This window comes from Thalassophryne amazonica, chromosome 15 (genome assembly GCF_902500255.1).
Source record: "Thalassophryne amazonica chromosome 15, fThaAma1.1, whole genome shotgun sequence".
NCBI lineage: Eukaryota > Metazoa > Chordata > Actinopteri > Batrachoidiformes > Batrachoididae > Thalassophryne > Thalassophryne amazonica.
The window spans coordinates 45,116,157-45,136,217 of NC_047117.1; the positions used below are offsets into that span (position 1 = coordinate 45,116,157).

General features: G+C 41.6%; 1 protein-coding gene across 2 annotated transcripts in view; it reads left to right on the forward strand.

Moving 5' to 3' along the window:
• Positions 1-20,061, forward strand: part of adcy9 (adenylate cyclase 9) — a 208,710-nt gene that overhangs the window by 182,847 nt on the left and 5,802 nt on the right. Inside the window, exon 9 of one of the 2 annotated variants that reach the window (XM_034187828.1) lies at positions 7,510-7,539. The exons of the other annotated variant lie outside the window; for it this stretch is intronic. Coding sequence (XP_034043719.1) covers positions 7,510-7,539 — 30 coding nt within the window. The remainder of the gene's footprint in view (positions 1-7,509; positions 7,540-20,061) is intronic. 2 annotated transcript variants of the gene reach the window in all.

Genomic DNA, 20,061 nt, shown 5'->3' on the forward strand with positions numbered 1-20,061 from the left:
TGTTGTACTATGTATAAAGTCTTCTTAAGACCAGGATGACAATAAATATGATTGTCATGGCACCACCTAATAGTCTCCCCCCTAAGGGAAACCGGAACGAAGAGCGTGTCTTGTGGACAACCCGCGGAAAACGGTGCATTGCCTAATGCGGATCATATTTTGGATTAAATATCCCAGGTGAGCGCCGCCACAAAACATGTTTTGGGAAGAATGGCATCCGGCTCCACGGTCTCTTCTATAGTGTCTTCCTGATGGGAAAGTGCATCCGGCTTACCGTTCTTTGTGCCTGGCCGATAGGACATGATGAAATTAAAACGGCTAAAAAATATGGCCCAACGAGCTTGGTGCGAATTAAGTCGTCTAGCAGTTTTTAGGTATTCTAGATTCTTGTGGTCGGTATAGACGATGAAAGGTAGCTGTGCCCCCTCCAACCAGTGCCGCCACTCCTCCAGGGCCACTTTTACTGCCAACAGTTTGCAGTCGCCGATGCCGTAATTGCATTCAGCTGCGGACAGCTTCTTTGATAGGAAGGCAAACGGATGAAGCCTATTATCAGAGGTGCCTCTCTGGGACAGGACCGCCCCTACTCCTACATTAGAGGCATCGACCTCTACCACGAACTGTCGAGCGGGGTCAGGGAGGAGCAGCACGGGGGCCGTGGTAAAACGATTCTTTAGATGATTGAATGCCTCGTCACACTCCGGTGTCCATGCGAATGGCCTGTGGGACGAGGTGGCATTATGCAAAGGAGCTGCGATTGTACTGAAGTTCCGAATGAACTTTCGATAAAAATTTGCAAACCCCAAAAATCGTTGTAACTCTTTACGGGATGTGGGGACAGCCCAGTCGCGCACCGCCGATATCTTCTCTGGGTCCATCCTGATCTCCCCTTTTGAAATTATGAATCCCAAAAAGGATACTGTGGGTTTATGGAATTCACATTTCTCAGCTTTCACATAGAGATTATTCTGGAGCAGTGTCTGCAAGATGGAGCGAACATGTTGGATGTGGGTAGCCAAATCTGGAGGAAAAAATAAGAATGTCATCGGGGTACACAAACACATACCAGTTAAGAAATCCCCGCAACACATCGTTAACAAGATTTTGGAATACTGCGGGTGCATTTGTCAGTCCGAACGGCATTACTAAGTATTCGTAGTGCCCGGACGGTGTATTAAAAGCCGTCTTCCATTCGTCCCCCTCCCTCATCCGGACTAGATGATATGCGTTCCGGAGATCGAGTTTGGTAAAGATGGCTGCACCTTCTAATAATTCAAAAGCAGAGGAGATCAGGGGCAATGGATAGTGGTTTTTGACAGTAATGTTATTCAGACAGCGATAATCAATGCAAGGACGAAGAGTTTTATCTTTCTTTTCCACAAAAAAGAATCCTGCTCCCGCGGGTGTAGATGAGGGTCGAATCAGACCGGCCGCCAAGGACTCCTGGATGTACGTATTCATGGTGTGACGCTCTGGTGCTGACAAAGAGAAGAGTTTTCCCCGTGGCGGACTCGCACCGGGGAGAAGCTCTATAGCGCAGTCATATTCTCAGTGTGGCGCCAGGGATTTGGCCCTAGCCTTGCTAAATACTGTGACAAGATCATGATAACACTCAGGTACCCCGATGAGATCCAGATTAGAACCCTGCGGGGTGCCTTCGGTGCTTTGCAAACAATGGTTATTGCAAGCCAGACTCCATGAAATTATTTCCCCTTTAACCCAATCAAAATTAGGCCCGTGCCTTAGTAGCCAGGGGTGCCCCAGGATGAGTGGGTGAGTCATATTTTCCATAATATGAAAACTGATTGATTCAGTGTGAGTGTGAGAGATTTGCAATTTAACAGATTGCGTGCGGTGAGTTATTTGGTCCAGAACATGGCCGTCCACGGCACGTACCACCAGCGGACGAGAAATCTTATGCGTCTTAAGGTGTAGGTCCCTGGCAAGAGAAAATAAAATTAGATTTGCATCTGAACCTGAATCAACAAAAGCTGAAACATCAACGGCAGTGTATTCAGTAATTATTTTGGCCGGAATTATGTTCTGTGCTGAAACAGAAGAAATGGAATTTAGACTCACCCGCAACTCTGTTCTTGACCGCGTGGTGGCACCCCTGATTTGACAATCTGTAAGAAAATGTCCTGACTGTCCGCAGTAATAGCAGAGGTTGTCCACACGGCGGCGCTGTCGCTCTGCTAGAGTCAGGCGCATGCGCTCCAACTGCATTGGCTCGTCAGTGTTGTGTGGTGGAGGGTCGGGTCGGGAGTGAGTGAAGGAGGCGGTGCAACTGGGAGGAGCACTGGTCCGGTGATCTGGATGACTTCCGCGGCGAGGTCGGTCCTGCAGCCTTCGGTCGATGCGGATGACCAGGGCGATCAATCCATCTAGATCTTCTGGCAAGTCGACGGCGATCAATTGGTCTTGGATCTCCGCCGATAGGCCCTGGAAAAACACGTCGAGCAGCGCGGCCGGATTCCACTCACTTTTTGCCGCCAGGATACGAAAGTCTATGGTGTAGTCAGTAACCCAGCAGCTGCCCTGCCTCAGCTTCATCAAGGAGTGCGCCGCATCTCGTCCCGGAGCCGTGTGCTGGAATACTTGCTTGAGGGCCGTGGTGAACGCCGAGAGAGAAGAACATGATGGTGACTGGCGCTCCCACTCGGCTGTGGCCCAGGCAGCGGCTCGTCCAGACAGGTGAGTTATGATGTACACGATCTTTGTTCTATCAGTCGGGAACATGGCTGACATTAATTCAAAATGTAGCTCACACTGGGTAATAAAAGGTCTTACGTCTCCTGATTCACCTGAAAAGTGTTCTGGGCGCGACAGCTGGTTACACACCACAGGGGAGGATACAGGAGCCGACATGGCGGCTGGCGGTGCCGGCAGGGTGTTAGAACTCCCGGTGGCCGCGCCCGACACAGCCTGAGGATCCAGCCGGGACAGTATTTGGTTCATCTGTGCGCTAACTGAGGACATAAATGCGTCCTGGCGTTTAGTAAGTTCACTGAACCCGGCACTGAGCGTAGAAAGCTGGTCTTCCTGGTGGGCAAGCTGCTGACTATGGTGGCGTACCGCCAAATGAAACGGATCTGAGCCCGCTGTGTCCGTCGTTGGCCAGATTGATCTGACAGGCTGGAATGGCTGGACACAAATGCAGGGCCCACACAGACAGCTCTGATTACAGACGGGTTTTAATGTGAGAAGCAGTGGTCGGTACACAGGAAGGCAGTCCAAACACACAGCAGCAGTACAATGATCATCAGGCTTAATCGTGGTCGAAGCAGGCAGGCAGGAGGTCGAGAACACACAAAAGCAGGCAGGACTAGAAAACAGGAACTCAAGAGCTGGAAAGAAGGCACAGGGTGCATCAATCTGGCGAGGAACAGACACAAGCAGTGAGCATATATACTCCTGGGAGCTAATCAGGAAATCCAGAACAGGTGTGCATGGAGAGGGCCGGAAACAGGGCGTGGCCAGAGACAGAGTGCAAGAAAGCAACAGACACACCTCCCAACAAGAAAAGGAACACAAGGAAAAGCATACATGAACAAAGAGGAAAAAGGCAAAGCTAAGCAGAAACAAAACAGAAAACCAAACCCCCCGTCAGACCGTGACATACATCTGAGATTTGTTTTGGAAAAGAACATTTGAAGTGAGACAGGAGCAGTCATGTAACGATGCACTGTTACGCACATCGTTACATGACTGCATATATATATATATATATATATATATATATATATATATATATATATATATATATATATATATATATATATATATATACGAGGTCTGTGAGAAAAGTTTCTGACCTTATTTTTTTTAAAAACCATATGGATTTGAATCACGTGTGATTACATCAGCCAAGCTTGAACCCTCGTGGGCATGCAAGAGTTTTTTCACGCCTGTCGGTGACGTCATTTGCCTGTGAGCACGCCTTGTGGAAGGAGTGGTCCAGCCCCCTCGTCGGAATTTCTTTGTCTGAGAAGTTGCTGAGAGACTGGCGCTGTGCTTGATCAAACTTTTTTCAAAAACTGTGAGGCACATCCGAGTGGACACCATTCGAGAAATTCAGCTGGTTTTCTGTGAAAATTTTAATAGTTGATGAGAGATTTTGGATTGTTTCTATCGCTGTAAGGACTTCCCACGGAGCGGGACTTCTTGCAGTGCTCCGAGGCGACGTTGTCATCCTGTTTCAAGCTGAAAACCTCCAAATTTAAGCCTCTGTTGACCCAGGACATCGTGAGAGAACAGAGAACTTTCAGAAGAGGTCGGAAGTCGGAGGTCAGCAGTCTATCCGGACATTCCACTGTTAAAGGAGATTTTTTTAATGAAAGACGTGCAGACGGATTGGCGCATCGGGTCGCAGCCGGCGCAGTGCGCCCACCACAGGAAAAACACCTCCGTGTTGATAACCATTTGTAAAATCCAGGCGGCTTTTGGTGGCTTTCAGTTGAGTGAGTATCTGAGAAATTTAACGAAATTTAAAATTCAGCCGTTAAAATTTACACCGAAAACCAGCAGAATTTCTCGAATGGTCTCCACTCGGTTGTGCCTCACAGTTCTTGAAAAATTTTTGATCAAGCACAGCGCCAGTCTCTCAGCAACTTCTCAGACAATGAAAATCCGACAAGGGGGCTGGACCACTCCTTCCACAAGGCGTGCTCACAGGCGAATGACGTCACCGACAGGCGTGAAAAAACTCACGCATGTGCACAAGGGTTCAAGCTTGGCTGATGTAATCACACATGATTCAAATCCATATAGTTTTTTTTTAAAATAAAACTGTCGATTTCTTTTCTAATAGACCTCGTATATATATATATATATATACGAGGTCTATTAGAAAAGTATCCGACCTTATTATTTTTTTCAAAAACCATATGGATTTGAATCACGTGTGATTGCGTCAGACAAGCTTGAACGCTCATGCGCATGCATGAGTTTTTCCACGCCTGTCGGTTGCGTCATTCACCTGTGAGCAGGCTTTGAGTGAGGAGTGGTCCAGCCCCCTCGTCGGATTTTCATTGTCAGGAAATGGCGGAATGATTTGGGCTTTTTTTACATCAGAATTTTTTCAGAAACTGTTAGAGACTGGCAGCTGGAAACCATTAGAAAAATGTATCTGGCTTTCGGTGAAAATGTTACGGGCTTGATAGAGAATAAGGAGTGTTACTGTCGCTTTAAGGACGGCCCTCAGCGGTGGGGCGCGCCGCGCTCCGAAGCCGCCATCGACAGGCTGAACGACCATTTCATTTCTAAACGGATGGCTGTCTGGATCCGTGACCATCGTGTGCCATTTCTCTGGTTATCACAAGAGCTGGACATCAACCATTTTCCAGCAGATTTCACTTTTAACAAGAGATTTTGTCATGGAAAGCCGAGCGGAGGCTTCGCGCGTCACGATGGATTCGCTACTGGAGCGAGACAAAGGAACACCTCCATTTCGGCATGTCAGAAGACAAGTTTGGACATGTCTATCTTGGCTTTCAATGCTTACCAGTCCAGTAAGTATCAGTGAAATTGTGGAGAGCTGGACATGGGGGGGCTTTCTTTTCTTTTCTTTTGTGTGTTTTTTGGAGCAACCCAATTTTACACTGATGTCTCACAGGACGGCTTTGAGATGGCGTTCAGACAGCTGTCGGTGGTTTTTCCATCGAGTGATTATCTGAGAAATTGTGGATGTGCCTGGACATGACAGAACATGTCCCGTGAGGCTTCATCACGGCGTTGCTGTGTGCCATGCTGCACCGCCGCAACGCGCGGAATTCCTCCGCACATCTGTCTCAATGTGCCAAAAAAGTGCTGATGTCCACGTCTTTTCACAATTCCTGTGCTAGTCAGACGACATCCCGGATAAAACACAGCATCCAGTTTGGAAATGAATGGCACATTCCACTGTTACAGGAGTTTTGTCATGGAAAGAGGAGCGGAGGCTTCCGCGCGTCGCGGCGGTGCCGCATGGCGCACAGCAACGCCGTGATGAAGCCTCACGGGACATGTTCTGGCATGTCCAGGCACATCCACAATTTCTCGGATAATCACTCGATGGAAAAACCACCGACAGCTGATTCAAATCCATATGGTTTTTGAAAAAAATAATAAGGTTGGATGCTCGTATATATATATATATATATATATATATATATATATATATATATATATATATATATATATATATATAAAATACAAATAACGAATGTTTATGAGAATATGGTGAGAATATTTCATGAAGTGAAAGATGGAATGTTCCATCTTTCACATTCATTCATTCACCTTTTCACTCAGTGCAGTTCATAGAGTAAATACCTAGCCTTTTCCAAAGCCTCTGGAAAATCTTGAGCCATCAGTATTGTTATTACGTCCACCACTCATCTGCGTTTATTTGTCTTTTTGTTAGCAGGATTACGTCAAAGCTACTGCATGGATTTTGATGAAATTTTCACCACAGATAAATATTAAGCCATGGAAGACTCCATTAAATTTTGGAGGTGATCTGGATCCGGATCAGGATTCTGGATCAAGTTCCACTTTATATAGTCTTTGAAGGATTACTGTTAGCAGGATTACGTCAAAACTATTGCACAGATTTTCATTTCATGGAAGACTCCACTGAATTTTGGAGGTGATCTAGATCCAGATTAGCGGATGTCAGAAATCTCTGATTGCTCTTGTTGTAAACGTCTTTGTCGCCTCATTCGATAATGCAATCATCCTTTTTATCCTCTGAATTGAATGCAGTGATTGGCTAAGTGTATTGTGCTCTGTGAGTATTTGAGTCTGTAATTACCCGAAGTATATATTTTGAGCAGAAGAGCTGAGACTGAAGACATTAGACAGAAATTAGAGTGCTGGATATCAGCTTTTTGTTGTTAATAGTTTTCTTGTAACACCAACAAGTTGGAGGAGGTTATGTTTTTGCCCATTTGCTGTCTGTTTGTTTGTTTGTATACAGCCTGGAGCCCACAGTTTTTTCATATTTCGTTATGAACTTTTTACTTGAGATTTATATCCTGATACGCAAGAAGTGATTCAGTTTTCAAGGTCATAGGTCAAAGGTCAGAGTCAGGAAAAAATTTGTGGAAAATTGGAAGAATCAAAAATTCATGACTGTCAAGACATATTAAATGTCTTTCATATTTGAGAGCTTTATGTAGGATGGTGTCCTTTATCGACTGACAAAGTTTGATCTGGATTTGTTCCAGATTACAGATTTTGTAGCTTTTTTCTAAATTTTTTCCAAGGTAAAAATTTGTGAAATTGGAAACTAGCGTTGGCGGACGTTTGCGCTCTACAAGAGCGGTGCTCTAGTTTTTCTGTGTAATTACACATTATTGAGTGTTATTCAGCACATTTCAAACACAATATATACAAAAAATGCTGTTTGTTCCTCAGCATCTTATTGTCTGACTTTCACAGAGATCTCTTGAGCGGCTGCATTTCTACACATTTCAGTGTGCATGCAAACAGCCCTCACTCTTGACTGACATCACTCTGTCTTTTCAGCTCCAGTAATAACAGCTTGCCAGTTCATAGGTGAGTGTCTCCGTGGAAACAGAGGGGTTTGATAGATGAGTGACATTTGAAGGGTCAACGGGAGCAACAGCCTCTTTTATATTTCATAACTCCGGCTGTCTCGAGCTTGTGCTCTCACTTACAGCTTCCTACTTTTTATTTCTCCACCTTCCTCCCTGTGCACCCGCAGGAATGACTGCTAAATGTCAGGACCAGTGGAACAGACTCACACAGCCTGTGGCACCTTGCATTTTGAATTAATGTCTCAGTTTAAATCACCACAGTACTGAAGAGAGGTAATAACAAATAGTCTGTCTTTCACTATGTACAAGTGCAGGAAATAATGTTGATCATCAGGTACAATCAGAAAGTGATACGTTATGTTTTTGTTTTTTTGGGGGGGGATTTTGCAAAGAAATTATAAAGAAATTTATACAGCATCACTTGCTCACAAATTATTGATTAGTATTTGGGGAAGTGATGGTCTAGTGGTTAAGCATTGGGCTTGAGACCAGATCCCAGATCCCTGACCGGAAAATCACTAAGGGCCCTTGGGCTAGGTCCTTAATCCCCTAGTTGCTCCTGGTGTGTTGTGGGCACCTTGCATGGCAGCAGCCTGACATCGGATGGATGTGAGGCATTGAGGTGTAAAGTGCTTTGAGCGTCTGATACAAATGGAAAAGCGCCATATAAAAGCAGTCCATTTATTTGATCAATACCTAATTTAGAATTCTTACTTCACACTTTATGACCCAAACACACCGCTGTTGTGACGTCAATTTGAGTGTGAAGGTTCCAGCCTTAAAACCAGTCTTGTGGTATGAATCTGAAAGAATGAATCATGTTAGTACATCAGTGCTATGGTTATTACATTTAGGTGTCTACCTATTAAATAGTTTTGTCGATGTTTTAGCAAGAATTTGATACGTCACTATGAGCCATAATTTTAATTATGCTAGATTTAAATAATACAGATTGATAATTTGAAATTTTATGAACAGATAACTCATGATTTTTTCATAAAGCCTATATGAATTGTGGGACACAGAAATATTTTGACCTGTGTTGAAAATGAAAAAATCAGTGCTATTTTTCAACTAGAAGTGCAGACAGAGAAATCATACTCTGTATGCAACATTGTAGTATTGATGGCCACACTCATTGTTGCCATTTTCACTCAGCACTCAGAATTCTGACTTACCGGTACTTTTGCCGTTGACCTTGTATTTGTGTGTGTTTTAATATAATAAAGCATGCATGCATGTTCATATATATAGGCTAATATAGGTTTGCTACAAATGCCAGGACCAGTAAATTGTTGTACAAGAACCACTGAATTTGGAATGTGTTCAACTTCACCTTAGTATCTACACAGTGTGTAATTAGAGCCGGAAGTATGACAAAGAGTGCAAAGTAATTGGCTTTAATCGCTTCATGGGTGTGTTTTGGGTGTAACAGGAAATTAACGAATAAGAATGTCATTTGTCATTGCTTTTAAGTGCTGGAACCTGTCATGTTGCTGTATAGACAGTGGTAATACAGACAGTAATTTAAAGGATTTTTTGGCAAGTTAATGAATGTGTGCACACAACATGACAGCACATAGCTACCAGTAGCCACCAAAACTCCCTGAACAGTAAGGAGCATTGCATGGAAAGCAGAACTTTTGTGGGGTTATGTCCTTCTTCACTGCCCATAGAACTGCACATCAGACCCTTTAATCTCTCCTTGTAGGTGGTCAGCCCACATGGACGTGAACCAGCTATTTACCCATGGGTATTCAAAGGAGCGTACTGATCTACATGTGTTTTGTGGACATTTAAAATGCATACAACTGGGTTCCCTGAGGCGTCTTCTGGAGAGTGCTGCAGGAGAATGGGGTTCTGGGTCTGCTGCAATGAACAGTCCTGTCTCCATATGGCCAAAGTAGGAGCTCTGTCTGCATACTCTGCATCGTATCAGGCTTGTCCCCCATCTTCAAGGTTTTCAAGGTGCAGTCAGGGATAAGAACATGTACAGATTGGTGACCTCAGAATTATGTCAGAAAAGAAAACCACGAGATGTACTAGAATTTGTAGCGAGTAAATGTGATTGATCTGTTGAGGCTTGGTGTGAAATCTTGACTCTGAGTGGACATCAGAGACAACTGGGAGGCTAGCTTTGTCATGATGAGTAGAGTTTCGATATTATGGGAGGTGAGTCTTTGTCGTGGGATGAAGGAAGACTATGTGAGGCTGTGACATGCACAGGTGACCTGCTGAAAGGTCGACCAGTGGTAAGACGGAGAGGAAATGGTGTGATGCAGCTGTCACAAGTGCCATGAAATCTTCAGTAGACTGGAGAATATGGAGGTTCTTGACGAGGCATGGAGGCTAGGAAAATAGTGGGTACAGCATGAAGATGTCATGAAATAAAAACTTGATGTGGAAAAAACTACCTAGTGTCACAAGAGAATTGCTAAACTTTCAACTGCTCAGCAAACTCAGTGAGTGAACACTAAACTAATTGACAAAAACAGAATGAAAGCATGACTTTAATTTGCTATGAGGAGCAATGAGACATTATAGGACAGGTGCATGATTAAGAAACAGGAGACACTGAGACCACTGTTCACAGGAACAGAAAGCTAAAAAGATGACATGGAGGAAAACCCTAATACAGAAAAGGAATACAGGTGCAATAAAATACAACAGAACGCAGGCAGTAGCATCAGTGTAATTAAAAGAAATTGATCAGGAAAAAACACTGATTTCTATTTAATCCACTAGATGGCAGATGCAACCCGTGGGCTGTTGCCAGGCAGCTACCATCTTGCTTAGCGTTATTACATGTCATCGGGCATTAGATTAAATAGAAATTGATGATGCCCTGATTTAAACTTGGGTTAAAGTGCTCCGAAAATGCCGTTTTGTGCAGCGTCCAGGTGTAGCAATAAGATGACAAATGAATGTGGAGTAATATATGTAATATTAATGATATGGGGAAATTACTAAAATTGCTGGAAAAAAATGTTGACCTAAAAGGAACATAAGTAGGAATCTTTATTTGTCAGTTCTTCATCATCTGTTTGGAACTCTGTAATGCCACACCATGCTGAATGTGACCTTGAATGGGCAGAGCTGTGTCAGAAATTACTAAGGTTGAACCCAGATACAGGCACACAGAGAGGAAGGCATAAAATACAACATGGGAGAGATGATCTTTGAATAGACAGGACAACAAATCAGCAGACAAATCAGGATAAGAAAAGACAGTGGAAAGCACTAAAACAATATGGGGAAAATAAACTAATTGAAAACAGTGCACACAATTTAACTGAATGTGAAACGTGTGAGGGAAAACGCCAGGAGATAGTGCCACTAAACAAAAGGACACCAGACAGTCAGGCAGAGAGAATGAGAACAGGAACACAAAAGCAACACTAAAATAGAACACGGAAGACAGACATTACAGTCATGACGCAATCACACGTGATTCAAATCCATATGTTTTTTTTTAAAAATAATAAGGACGGATACTTTTCTAATAGACCTCGTACATTGCAATTTGGACATCAGTGTAAAATTGGGTTGCTCCAAAAAACACACAAAAGAAAAGAAAAGAAAGCCCCCCCATGTCCAGCTCTCCACAATTTCACTGATACTTACTGGACTGGTAAGCATTGAAAGCCGAGATAGACATGTCCAAACTTGTCCTCTGACACGCCGAAACAGAGGTGTTCCTTTGTCTCGCTTCAAAAGCGAATCGGTCGTGACGCACGAAACCTCTGCGCGGCTTTCCATGACAAAATCTCTTGTTAAAAGTGAAATCTGCCGGAAAATGGCTGATGTCCAGCTCTTGTGATAACCAGAGAAAGAGCACACGACGGTCTCATATCCACAGAGCCATCCGTTTAGAAATGGTCCGGTGGCTTGTGCCGCGTCGTCGCAGCTCGGAGCGCGGCGCGCCGAGCGTCCTTAAAGGGGTCCTTAAAGCTGTAATAACAGACCTTATTCTCTGTGAAGCCCGTAAAATTTTCACCGAAAGCCAGATAAATTTTTTGAATGGTTTCCAGGTGCCAGTCTCTAACAGCTTCTGAAAAAATTCTGATGGAAAAAAAGTCTTTTTCATTCCGCCATTTCCAGACAATGAAAATCCGACGAGGGGGCGGGACCACTCCTTCCCAAGGCATGCTCACAGGCGAATGATGTCACCGACAGGCGTGGAAAAACTCACGCATGCGCACGAGGGTTCAAGCATGTCTGACGTAAAAACATATGAATGAAATCCATATAGTTTTTGAAAAAAATAAAAAGGACTGTTACTTTATTGACAGACCTTGTATAAACCGCAGTGCATCTGGAAAGTATTCACACCGCTTCACTTTTCCCACATTTTGTTATGTTACAGCCTTATTCCAAAATGGAGTACATTAATTTCACCACTTCCCATAATAACAACATGAATTTTTTTTTTTTCAAATTTATCAAACTTAAAAAAACTAAGAAATCACATGTACATTATTGTACATTGTACATATGTATATTCACACCATTTGTTCAATACTTTGTTGATGCAATTTTGGTAGCAATTACAGCCTCAAGTCTTCTTGAATTTGATGCCACAAGCTTGGTGCACCTATCTTTGTGCAGTTTTGGCCATTCCTCTTTGCAGCACCTCTCAAGGTCCATCAAGTTGGATGGGGAGCATCAGTGCACAGACATTTTCAGATCTCTCTAAAGTTGTTCATTCAGATTCAGGTCTGGGCTCTATCTGGGTTAGTTAAGGACATTCACAGAGTTGTCCTGAAGCCACTCCTTTGATATGTTGGCTGCATACTTAGGGTCATTGTCCTGCTGAAAGATGAACCTTCGCCCCAGTCTGAGGTCAAGAGCGCTCAGGAGCAGGTTTTCATCCAGGATGTAATGAAAGTATTGCTAAACCTCACACGGAGGCACCATAAAGATGTAACAAATTGGACAATTCTAGATTGTCTCACATGGGAGCACCAAAATAGAATGTGATTAGGTATTGTTAAACTCCCAAATTGAATTAGATTGGCCTAGACCTCATTTAATGGGTCACCAAAATAATTAACAATTTTAGGGTTTAATAATTATTATTTAATATTTAATTTACTCGGGGCACCACCTATTTTAAGCATAGGTACTTTAATTTAAACATTCATTAATTTATCAGTCTCAAATTAATCAATCAATCTCAATTTGATTAATCAGTCTCGGGTCTGAAAGTCTGAATTCTACGATACGATTGACCAAAGGTTTCCTTCTGAACACCAAATAAACCACAGCAGAAATATTTATAATTTATTTACAATTATACAAGAAATGAACAGTTTACTGGCATTTTTGTGGACAGTGATTAAATAGGTTCATTTATGGACACAATTTGCTTAACTCATGACACGTTGAAAGAGAGAGATAAAGCTTAAAGACTTTAACTAAATAAATCTGATTAGAATTTAATAATGAGGGGCTCTAGTGCGCATTCAAAGGATGTAGACGTGTTCAGCTTGTGCTCCGACCGCAACTTTGACAGACTGTGTTTGCACCACATTTTATTTGCTTACAGGCTTAGATTTTTTTTGGTGATTTTTCTTACATGAACCGTGCTCGTCGTGACCGTGAATAATGCCGAAGTCAAGCACCTCAAGTAAAATCAAGACCATTCCAGCCTAATTCTGTGGTTACTGACCCTCTTGGTAGATACTTATTGGTCTCTGGTAGTGTTAATACATTTCCTTTAACTCTTCTTGATCTCTATGGACCGAACACTGATGATCCTAATTTTTTTCAGGAAGGTCTTTGACCTGTTGCCAGATGATAATGACTCAAACATAATAGTTGCTGGAGACTTGAACTGCTACCTTGATCCTTACTTGGACAGATTGTCTTCACGGCCTCCACCATAACTTGCATCCGTGCGTCTTTTGAACAACTTACTCAAATCTAGAAACCTGGTAGACATCTGGAGGATTCAACATCCTACTGATAGAGACTATTCATTTTACTCTCATGTTCATAAATCATATAGCAGGATAGATTATTTCTTAACAGATTCTAATTTAGTTCCCCATGTCACTAACTCAAAATATAACATACTGATCTCTGACCACAGTCCTGTGACATTGTCCTTAAAGCTCTCTCTTTCAAAACAGGTGTATTCCTGGCGCTTCAACCCTAACCTTCTTAGTGAGAATGGTTTTATAGAAACCATGGAAGCTAAACTGAAGGAATTTATAGACATAAATGATAATGGTTGTGTGTCTGACTCTACACTTTGGGAAACATTAAAAGTTGTTACGCGTGGAGATATAATTTCATACTCTTCTGCTCTTAAAAAAACCTGAAAACCTTCTCTCAGAAATTAAGGATACTCTTCCGGCTCTGGAAAGAACATACCAAATATCTAAATCCCCAGATGACTACAAAGAAATACTGAGGCTTAAGTATGAATATAATGGGATCTTGATCACTCAGAAAAATAACCTACTTCTGAAACTGAGGAGTATACATTTTGAGCTAGGGGACAAACCTGGTAAGCTCCTTGCACGGCAGCTGAAAGGCGTCCAGGCCTCAAGATCAATTCACAGCATAAAATCTGAAACTGGCACCCTTTTAACTAACCCTTTAGAGATAAATCATTGTTTCAGGGAGTTTTATAGTGAGCTTTATTCTTCTAAGCAGAATGTTACACAATCTGACTTAAATAACTTCTTTGATTCCTTGCCACTGCCCAAGCTGAGTGATATAACAAGAACTGAGCTGGATTCTGATTTTACGTTACAGGAGGTAACCACCGCAATAAAATCATTTCCATCAGGAAAGGCAGCTGGGCCAGACGGATTTAGCAGTGAATTCTACAAGAATTTTTGTGACATTCTTGCTCCGCTTTTACTCCGAATGATGTCAAATTCTAAAAATGAAAGAATGTTGCCCAAAACCGTATATGAGGCCAACATGTCCCTTATTTTAAAAAAGAATAGAGAGGAAACTGATCCAGCTAGCTTTAGGCCAATTGCGCTTCAAAATGTTGATCGAAAGATAATTACAAAAATTTTGGCAACCTGATTAAATAAGCATTTGGCCTCCATCATTCATCCTGATCAAACAGGATTTATTCCTGGCAGGTTCTCTTTTTCAAATGTTAGGCGTCTTCTCAATTTAATGTATGCTGATCATAGCGGTGCTAGTGGAGCAGCAATCTTGTCGCTTGATGCGCACAAAGCCTTTGATCAGGTGGAGTGGCCTTATATGTTTGAGTTATTGCGCAGATTCGGATTCGGCGAAACACTCATATCCTGGGTAGGGGTGATATATGCTAGCCATTCATGCTCCATTCTGACTAATGGTGACAGGTCATTACCATTCCCTTTACAACGTTCAGTCCAGCAGGGTTGCTCTCTTTCCCCGGCCCTTTTTGCTATTATGATACAACCCCTCACTTTAAAAATAAGAGCACATCCGTGCGTTGAAGGTCTTCAGGTGGGAAGAGTGGAAACACTTATTAGTTTATATGCTGATGATGTAATAATGAACCTTCGGGATTCGGTGGAGTCAGTTCCCATTCTACTTGAATTTATAAACTCTTTCAGCAGAATATCTGGATACACAATTAACTGGTCAAAAAGTGACTTTATGCCCCTCTCTGCAACTTACCTTCCAGGTTTTCTGGAAAATATTCAGTTTAAAATGGCTAATGATCATTTATCAATCAATCAATCAACTTTTTTTCTTATATAGCGCCAAATCACAACAAACAGTTGCCCCAAGGCGCTCCATATTGTAAGGCAAGGCCATACAATAATTATGAAAAACCCCAACGGTCAAAACGACCCCCTATGAGCAAGCACTTGGCCACAGTGGGAAGGAAAAACTCCCTTTTAACAGGAAGAAACCTCCAGCAGAACTAGGCTCAGGGAGGGGCAGTCTTCTGCTGAGACTGGTTGGGGCTGAGGGAAAAAAACAGGAAAAAGACATGCCGTGAAGGGGGGCAGAGATCGATCACTAATGATTAAATGCAGAGTGATGCATACGGAGCAAAAAGAGAAAGAAACAGTGCATCATGGGAACCCCCCCACAATCTACGTCTAAAGCAGCATAACCAAGGGATGGTCCAGGGTCACCCGATCCAGCCCTAACTATAAGCCTTAGCGAAAAGGAAAGTTTTAAGCCTAATCTTAAAAGTAGAGAGGGTATCTGTCTCCCTGATCTGAATTGGGAGCTATTTATGTTATCTAGGTTTGACTATACCAAAAAATCCTAAACTAATATTCAAATTAAACTTTGCAGAATTCATATTGAAACTTAAACAAAACATTGAATACTGGAAATTATTACCTTTGTCAATGATTGGCCATATTAATTCTATCAAGATGATCTCTCTCCCTAGATTTCTTTACTTCTGTCAAAATCTCCCGATTTTTCTAACCTCTGCATTTTTTAAAGAATTAGATTCCATTATAGTTTCCTACATTTGGAACAATAAAAAGCCCAGAATCTCGAAGGTACATCTGCAGAAGCCCAAAGCGGAAGGTGGTCTTGGCATGCCAGTTTTCAGACATTACTATTGGGCCGCCAACATTAGAGTCCTGATGTTTTGGCGACAGGCCACAGACAATCTAACTTTTGCAACCCCTTTATGGCTTAAGATGGAGGCTAACTCCGTTAATGACTCCTCCTTACCAGCCATGCTCTTTTCTAAGCTTGATAAAACTGAATCCCTTGGGAAGCTTTGCTTTGTGTTGAAACACTCAGTCAGAATGTTAAACCAGGTTAAGAGCTTTACAAACACCAATATGTTTTAACCATTCATTTTTGCCCCCTTGGTTGCACAAATCCTATTGTGACTGGAGACAGAAGGGCTTAGCCTCAATTGAAAATTTCTATATTGATCGTAAATTTGCATCGTTCAGCCAGCTGAGAGAAAAATATAATCTGCCTCACTCCAATTTTTTTTCGTTATTTGCAAGTTAGGCACTACATCCAATCCAAAATTAGACATTTCAAACATCTCCCAGCAGAACATGACCTTTTCAAAATCCTCAAAAGCCCTCCTGACTCCAGACATTTAATTTCTAAAATTGTGTATTTGTTGGATGACTGCCTTAATGTACGTATGGTTAAAATAAGGGATACCTGGAGGGAGGAGTTGGGTGTGGAGTTGTCTGAATCCATGTGGGATGAGTGTTTGTCCATAATCCGCTCTTGCTCAGTAAACAGTAGACACCAGCTTATACAGTTTAAGATTGTTCATCATTTACATTATTCTAAAGTCAGGTTGCATAAAATGTATCCCTTTGTCTCACCAATCTGCTCTTCAATAACGGGTTTTTGGTGTAAAATATTTGACTGGTACTCTAAGGCCTACAAAAAGCCTCTTCAGCCTGACGCAGGACTCGCCATTTTTGGCATTACAAAGACAATTAAGGACCTCCCTGCATTTATGCAGCAACCTCTGGGATTAGGAATGGTTGTTGCCAAAAAACTAATCTTGAAAGAATGGAAATCTTCTACTGCCCCCTCCTTTCAAATGTGGATCACTTACATGATGTCTCTAAGAAAAATGGAAAGACTCAGATCTTTAAGAACGTGTTCAATGAGAAAATTCACAAGTGCTTGGAGTCCGTTCCTTGCGTACCTGGAGGAGATTAAGGCAGTTTGACATGTCACCCTATGCCCAGGTGACAGATATTTCCCTGTCTCTACCCAGAGATGTTACTGTTTAACTGGCAATGTGTATGTATCTGAGCCACTGTTTGTTTGCTCTTCTTTGTTCTTTGTATGTTATATGTAAAAATCTGAAATAAAATATTGAAAAAAAAAGAAGAATTTAATGATGAAATTTGAAGCCAATTATTAAGAAAACTATTAAACAAACATGTGAATTTGTTTTAAAAAAAAGAAGAAGAAGAAGAAGTCACTTTGTATCCACTGACAACAAACCCTTTTTCTGGAACCTTTAACTGGGTCACTTAGTTGGTCAGTTGAGAAGATGGTTCGGACGGCCCGTCTGTCCATCGTTGATATATCCTCTTTGCAGCGTGCTCACTTGGGTCAGGGGTTAACTCAGTGGTCTTCCCGAGTGATCCAAAAGGCTAGTGTCGGCTGGCTTTACCAACAGGATGGCTGCTTGCAGTCAGGTCGTCAGCTTGCTGGACCCCAGAGGTGTAAGGCGTTTGTTGAAAATGGTTTCTGGTAGCTTTTAAAAAGTTTGTTGGAGCCAGATTAAAAGTATTTGTGAATTTAGAACAAAGATAAAACTTTAAAAGCGTTGGAAAAAATAGCCGACAAAAAAGGAGAGTCACTTTTCTGTAAATTCGCTATTATTTTGAAAGGTTCAGCTCGAAAGTTCTCTTAAAATTTTGAAAGACTTGACGCACCTTAAAAGCATCAGGCTATTTGTTAAAAGTTTGTCAAAGAATAACAATGAATCAATGAAACAATGAATGGATGCTGTGGTATCTTACCTTAGCTTAGCATGGGGTCTTGTTGACCCAAAAATAATTTAACTGTTTAAGAAAGGAAGAGAGAGAGAGTTGCAAGAGCGGCAAGAGGCGAAGACCAGAGAGGAGGAGCAGAACTCTGTTCTAACTTTAAAATGGGGACTTACGTCACCAAACTCCGCCCATTTAGGGTGTGTAATCTCACAGAAAAATTCATATCAGAGAGCAGACACAAATGATTCAACTATTTAAACACATTAACTATTTTGGTACACTATTGTTCTAAGACACTCAAATGGATACACATTATTAATCATCACTTAAACACGCCATTTGGTCAAAACTGAATATTTCACCAACAATTGATAATACAGAAAGAGGAGAGAAGAGAGAAACATCAGTTACAAGGAACATATGTCAATAAAATGGAATGATTTTATGCAAAGCATTTTGTTTGATTAATCAATACAAACAGCATTAGAAGTTTTATATGTGAATAAGATAATACCAGTGGTGGGCACAGATAACCAAAAAATTTACTTTGATAACAGATAATTAGATAACAGAAAATCTTATCTTATTTTAATAAATCTTATTTTATCTTTGATAAAGATAAAACGATAAACCACCCAAAAATGTATCGGAAGTTACAGATAACCAGCATTGTCTCTGGTATAGTTGCGACTACTAACAAGCTGATTTTGAGTTTTTGCTTCTGGAAGCATCAAAAGCGACAACAGACCCAAACAACGAGTCAGGACTTCTATCTTTCAGCATCCTGCCCCCTGCTGGAAGCTCCAGTTTACTACATGGCTTCCAGCACAGATGCAACTGAGAAGAGCCAGAAAGCTCAACTCTAACCAATCACAGCGCTGCCATCAGGCCGAGGTCTTGGAAAATAAAGCCCTCCTCAGTTATGGTTTGGTGTATAAATAAAATGAATACTGATAGAATAACTGAATTAATGTCAATTCTGTCGTTTGTGCAAAGTTAAGATATAACATATATCTTTTAATGTTGAATAATGGACTAATTCTGAAGTTTTGTTACAAACAAAGACAGATGGCATTCTGGGTAAAATGTGCCTCCGCTACACTGATTGGTTGATTAATTATATGTAAACCAACACGTTAATGTGAGGTGTGTCGTGTGTTGGTGTTTACAGATAAATGTGCTTTTGTAAAATATGCCATTTTTTATTTGTAAAAAAAAGGCATTTTCCAAAAAAAAAAGCCAAGTTGTAATTAGATAACTGTCTGATATAACCGGTGTCAAAATAAATAGGACAATGCCAACTACTGGTGCCAGTGCGAGTTTTGGCCCTTTTCCAGCTGATTTTTCATTCGTGTGAGAATTTTTTGGATCGCACCGAGTTTCAGGTTAATCGCGCGTCCTGCATCGTTTAGTATACATGGAGTAACGAGCTGCGTTTATCATCTCACGACCACCTCCTGATTGCCGATTGTATGGTCAGATGAAAATCAAACCTGTTTGATATTCTTGTGCCTGTGCAAACACTGCAGACCTATCTTGTAATGTTTTTTGTTTGTTTGTTTTTGTTTTGTTTTACTTTGATGTCTTCCATCAAGAGTTTTTGTAAATTAAGTTTGAAAAAAAAGCTTCTGATTACGTTTTGCTTCTGGAAACACGAGTCCGACATGTGGTTTTTGAACGTACAATGTGTGTGAGAACATAAATCGGGTGCTCTGAACTTTTACACCGTGTGGTTCTGTGGTACAGTGTCTGCTCAGCTTCAGTCTGAGTATTGCCATGAACACTACTGACCAGTAGATGGCAGTAGAGACCTTGAAAACTTGCCAAAATAAAATTCCACATAATCTGTGTTGCTACTTGCTACGTTTAAGATGCGTGGAATTTAATAAAAGCAAACACAAAAACAACGTTTATAAACCCAGAGAATATATTCACGAGAGTTTTAGGCACTAGAGTTTAATGCTGTACTGAGATTACCCTATCACCCATAATGCATTGCTGGGCACAGCATGCCCACACTAAAACCTTAAAAATTAGCACATTACTTTAAAACTAAAACATATATCTGATGTTTTCACTTTATAAAACTTCAGAAGTGACCTTAA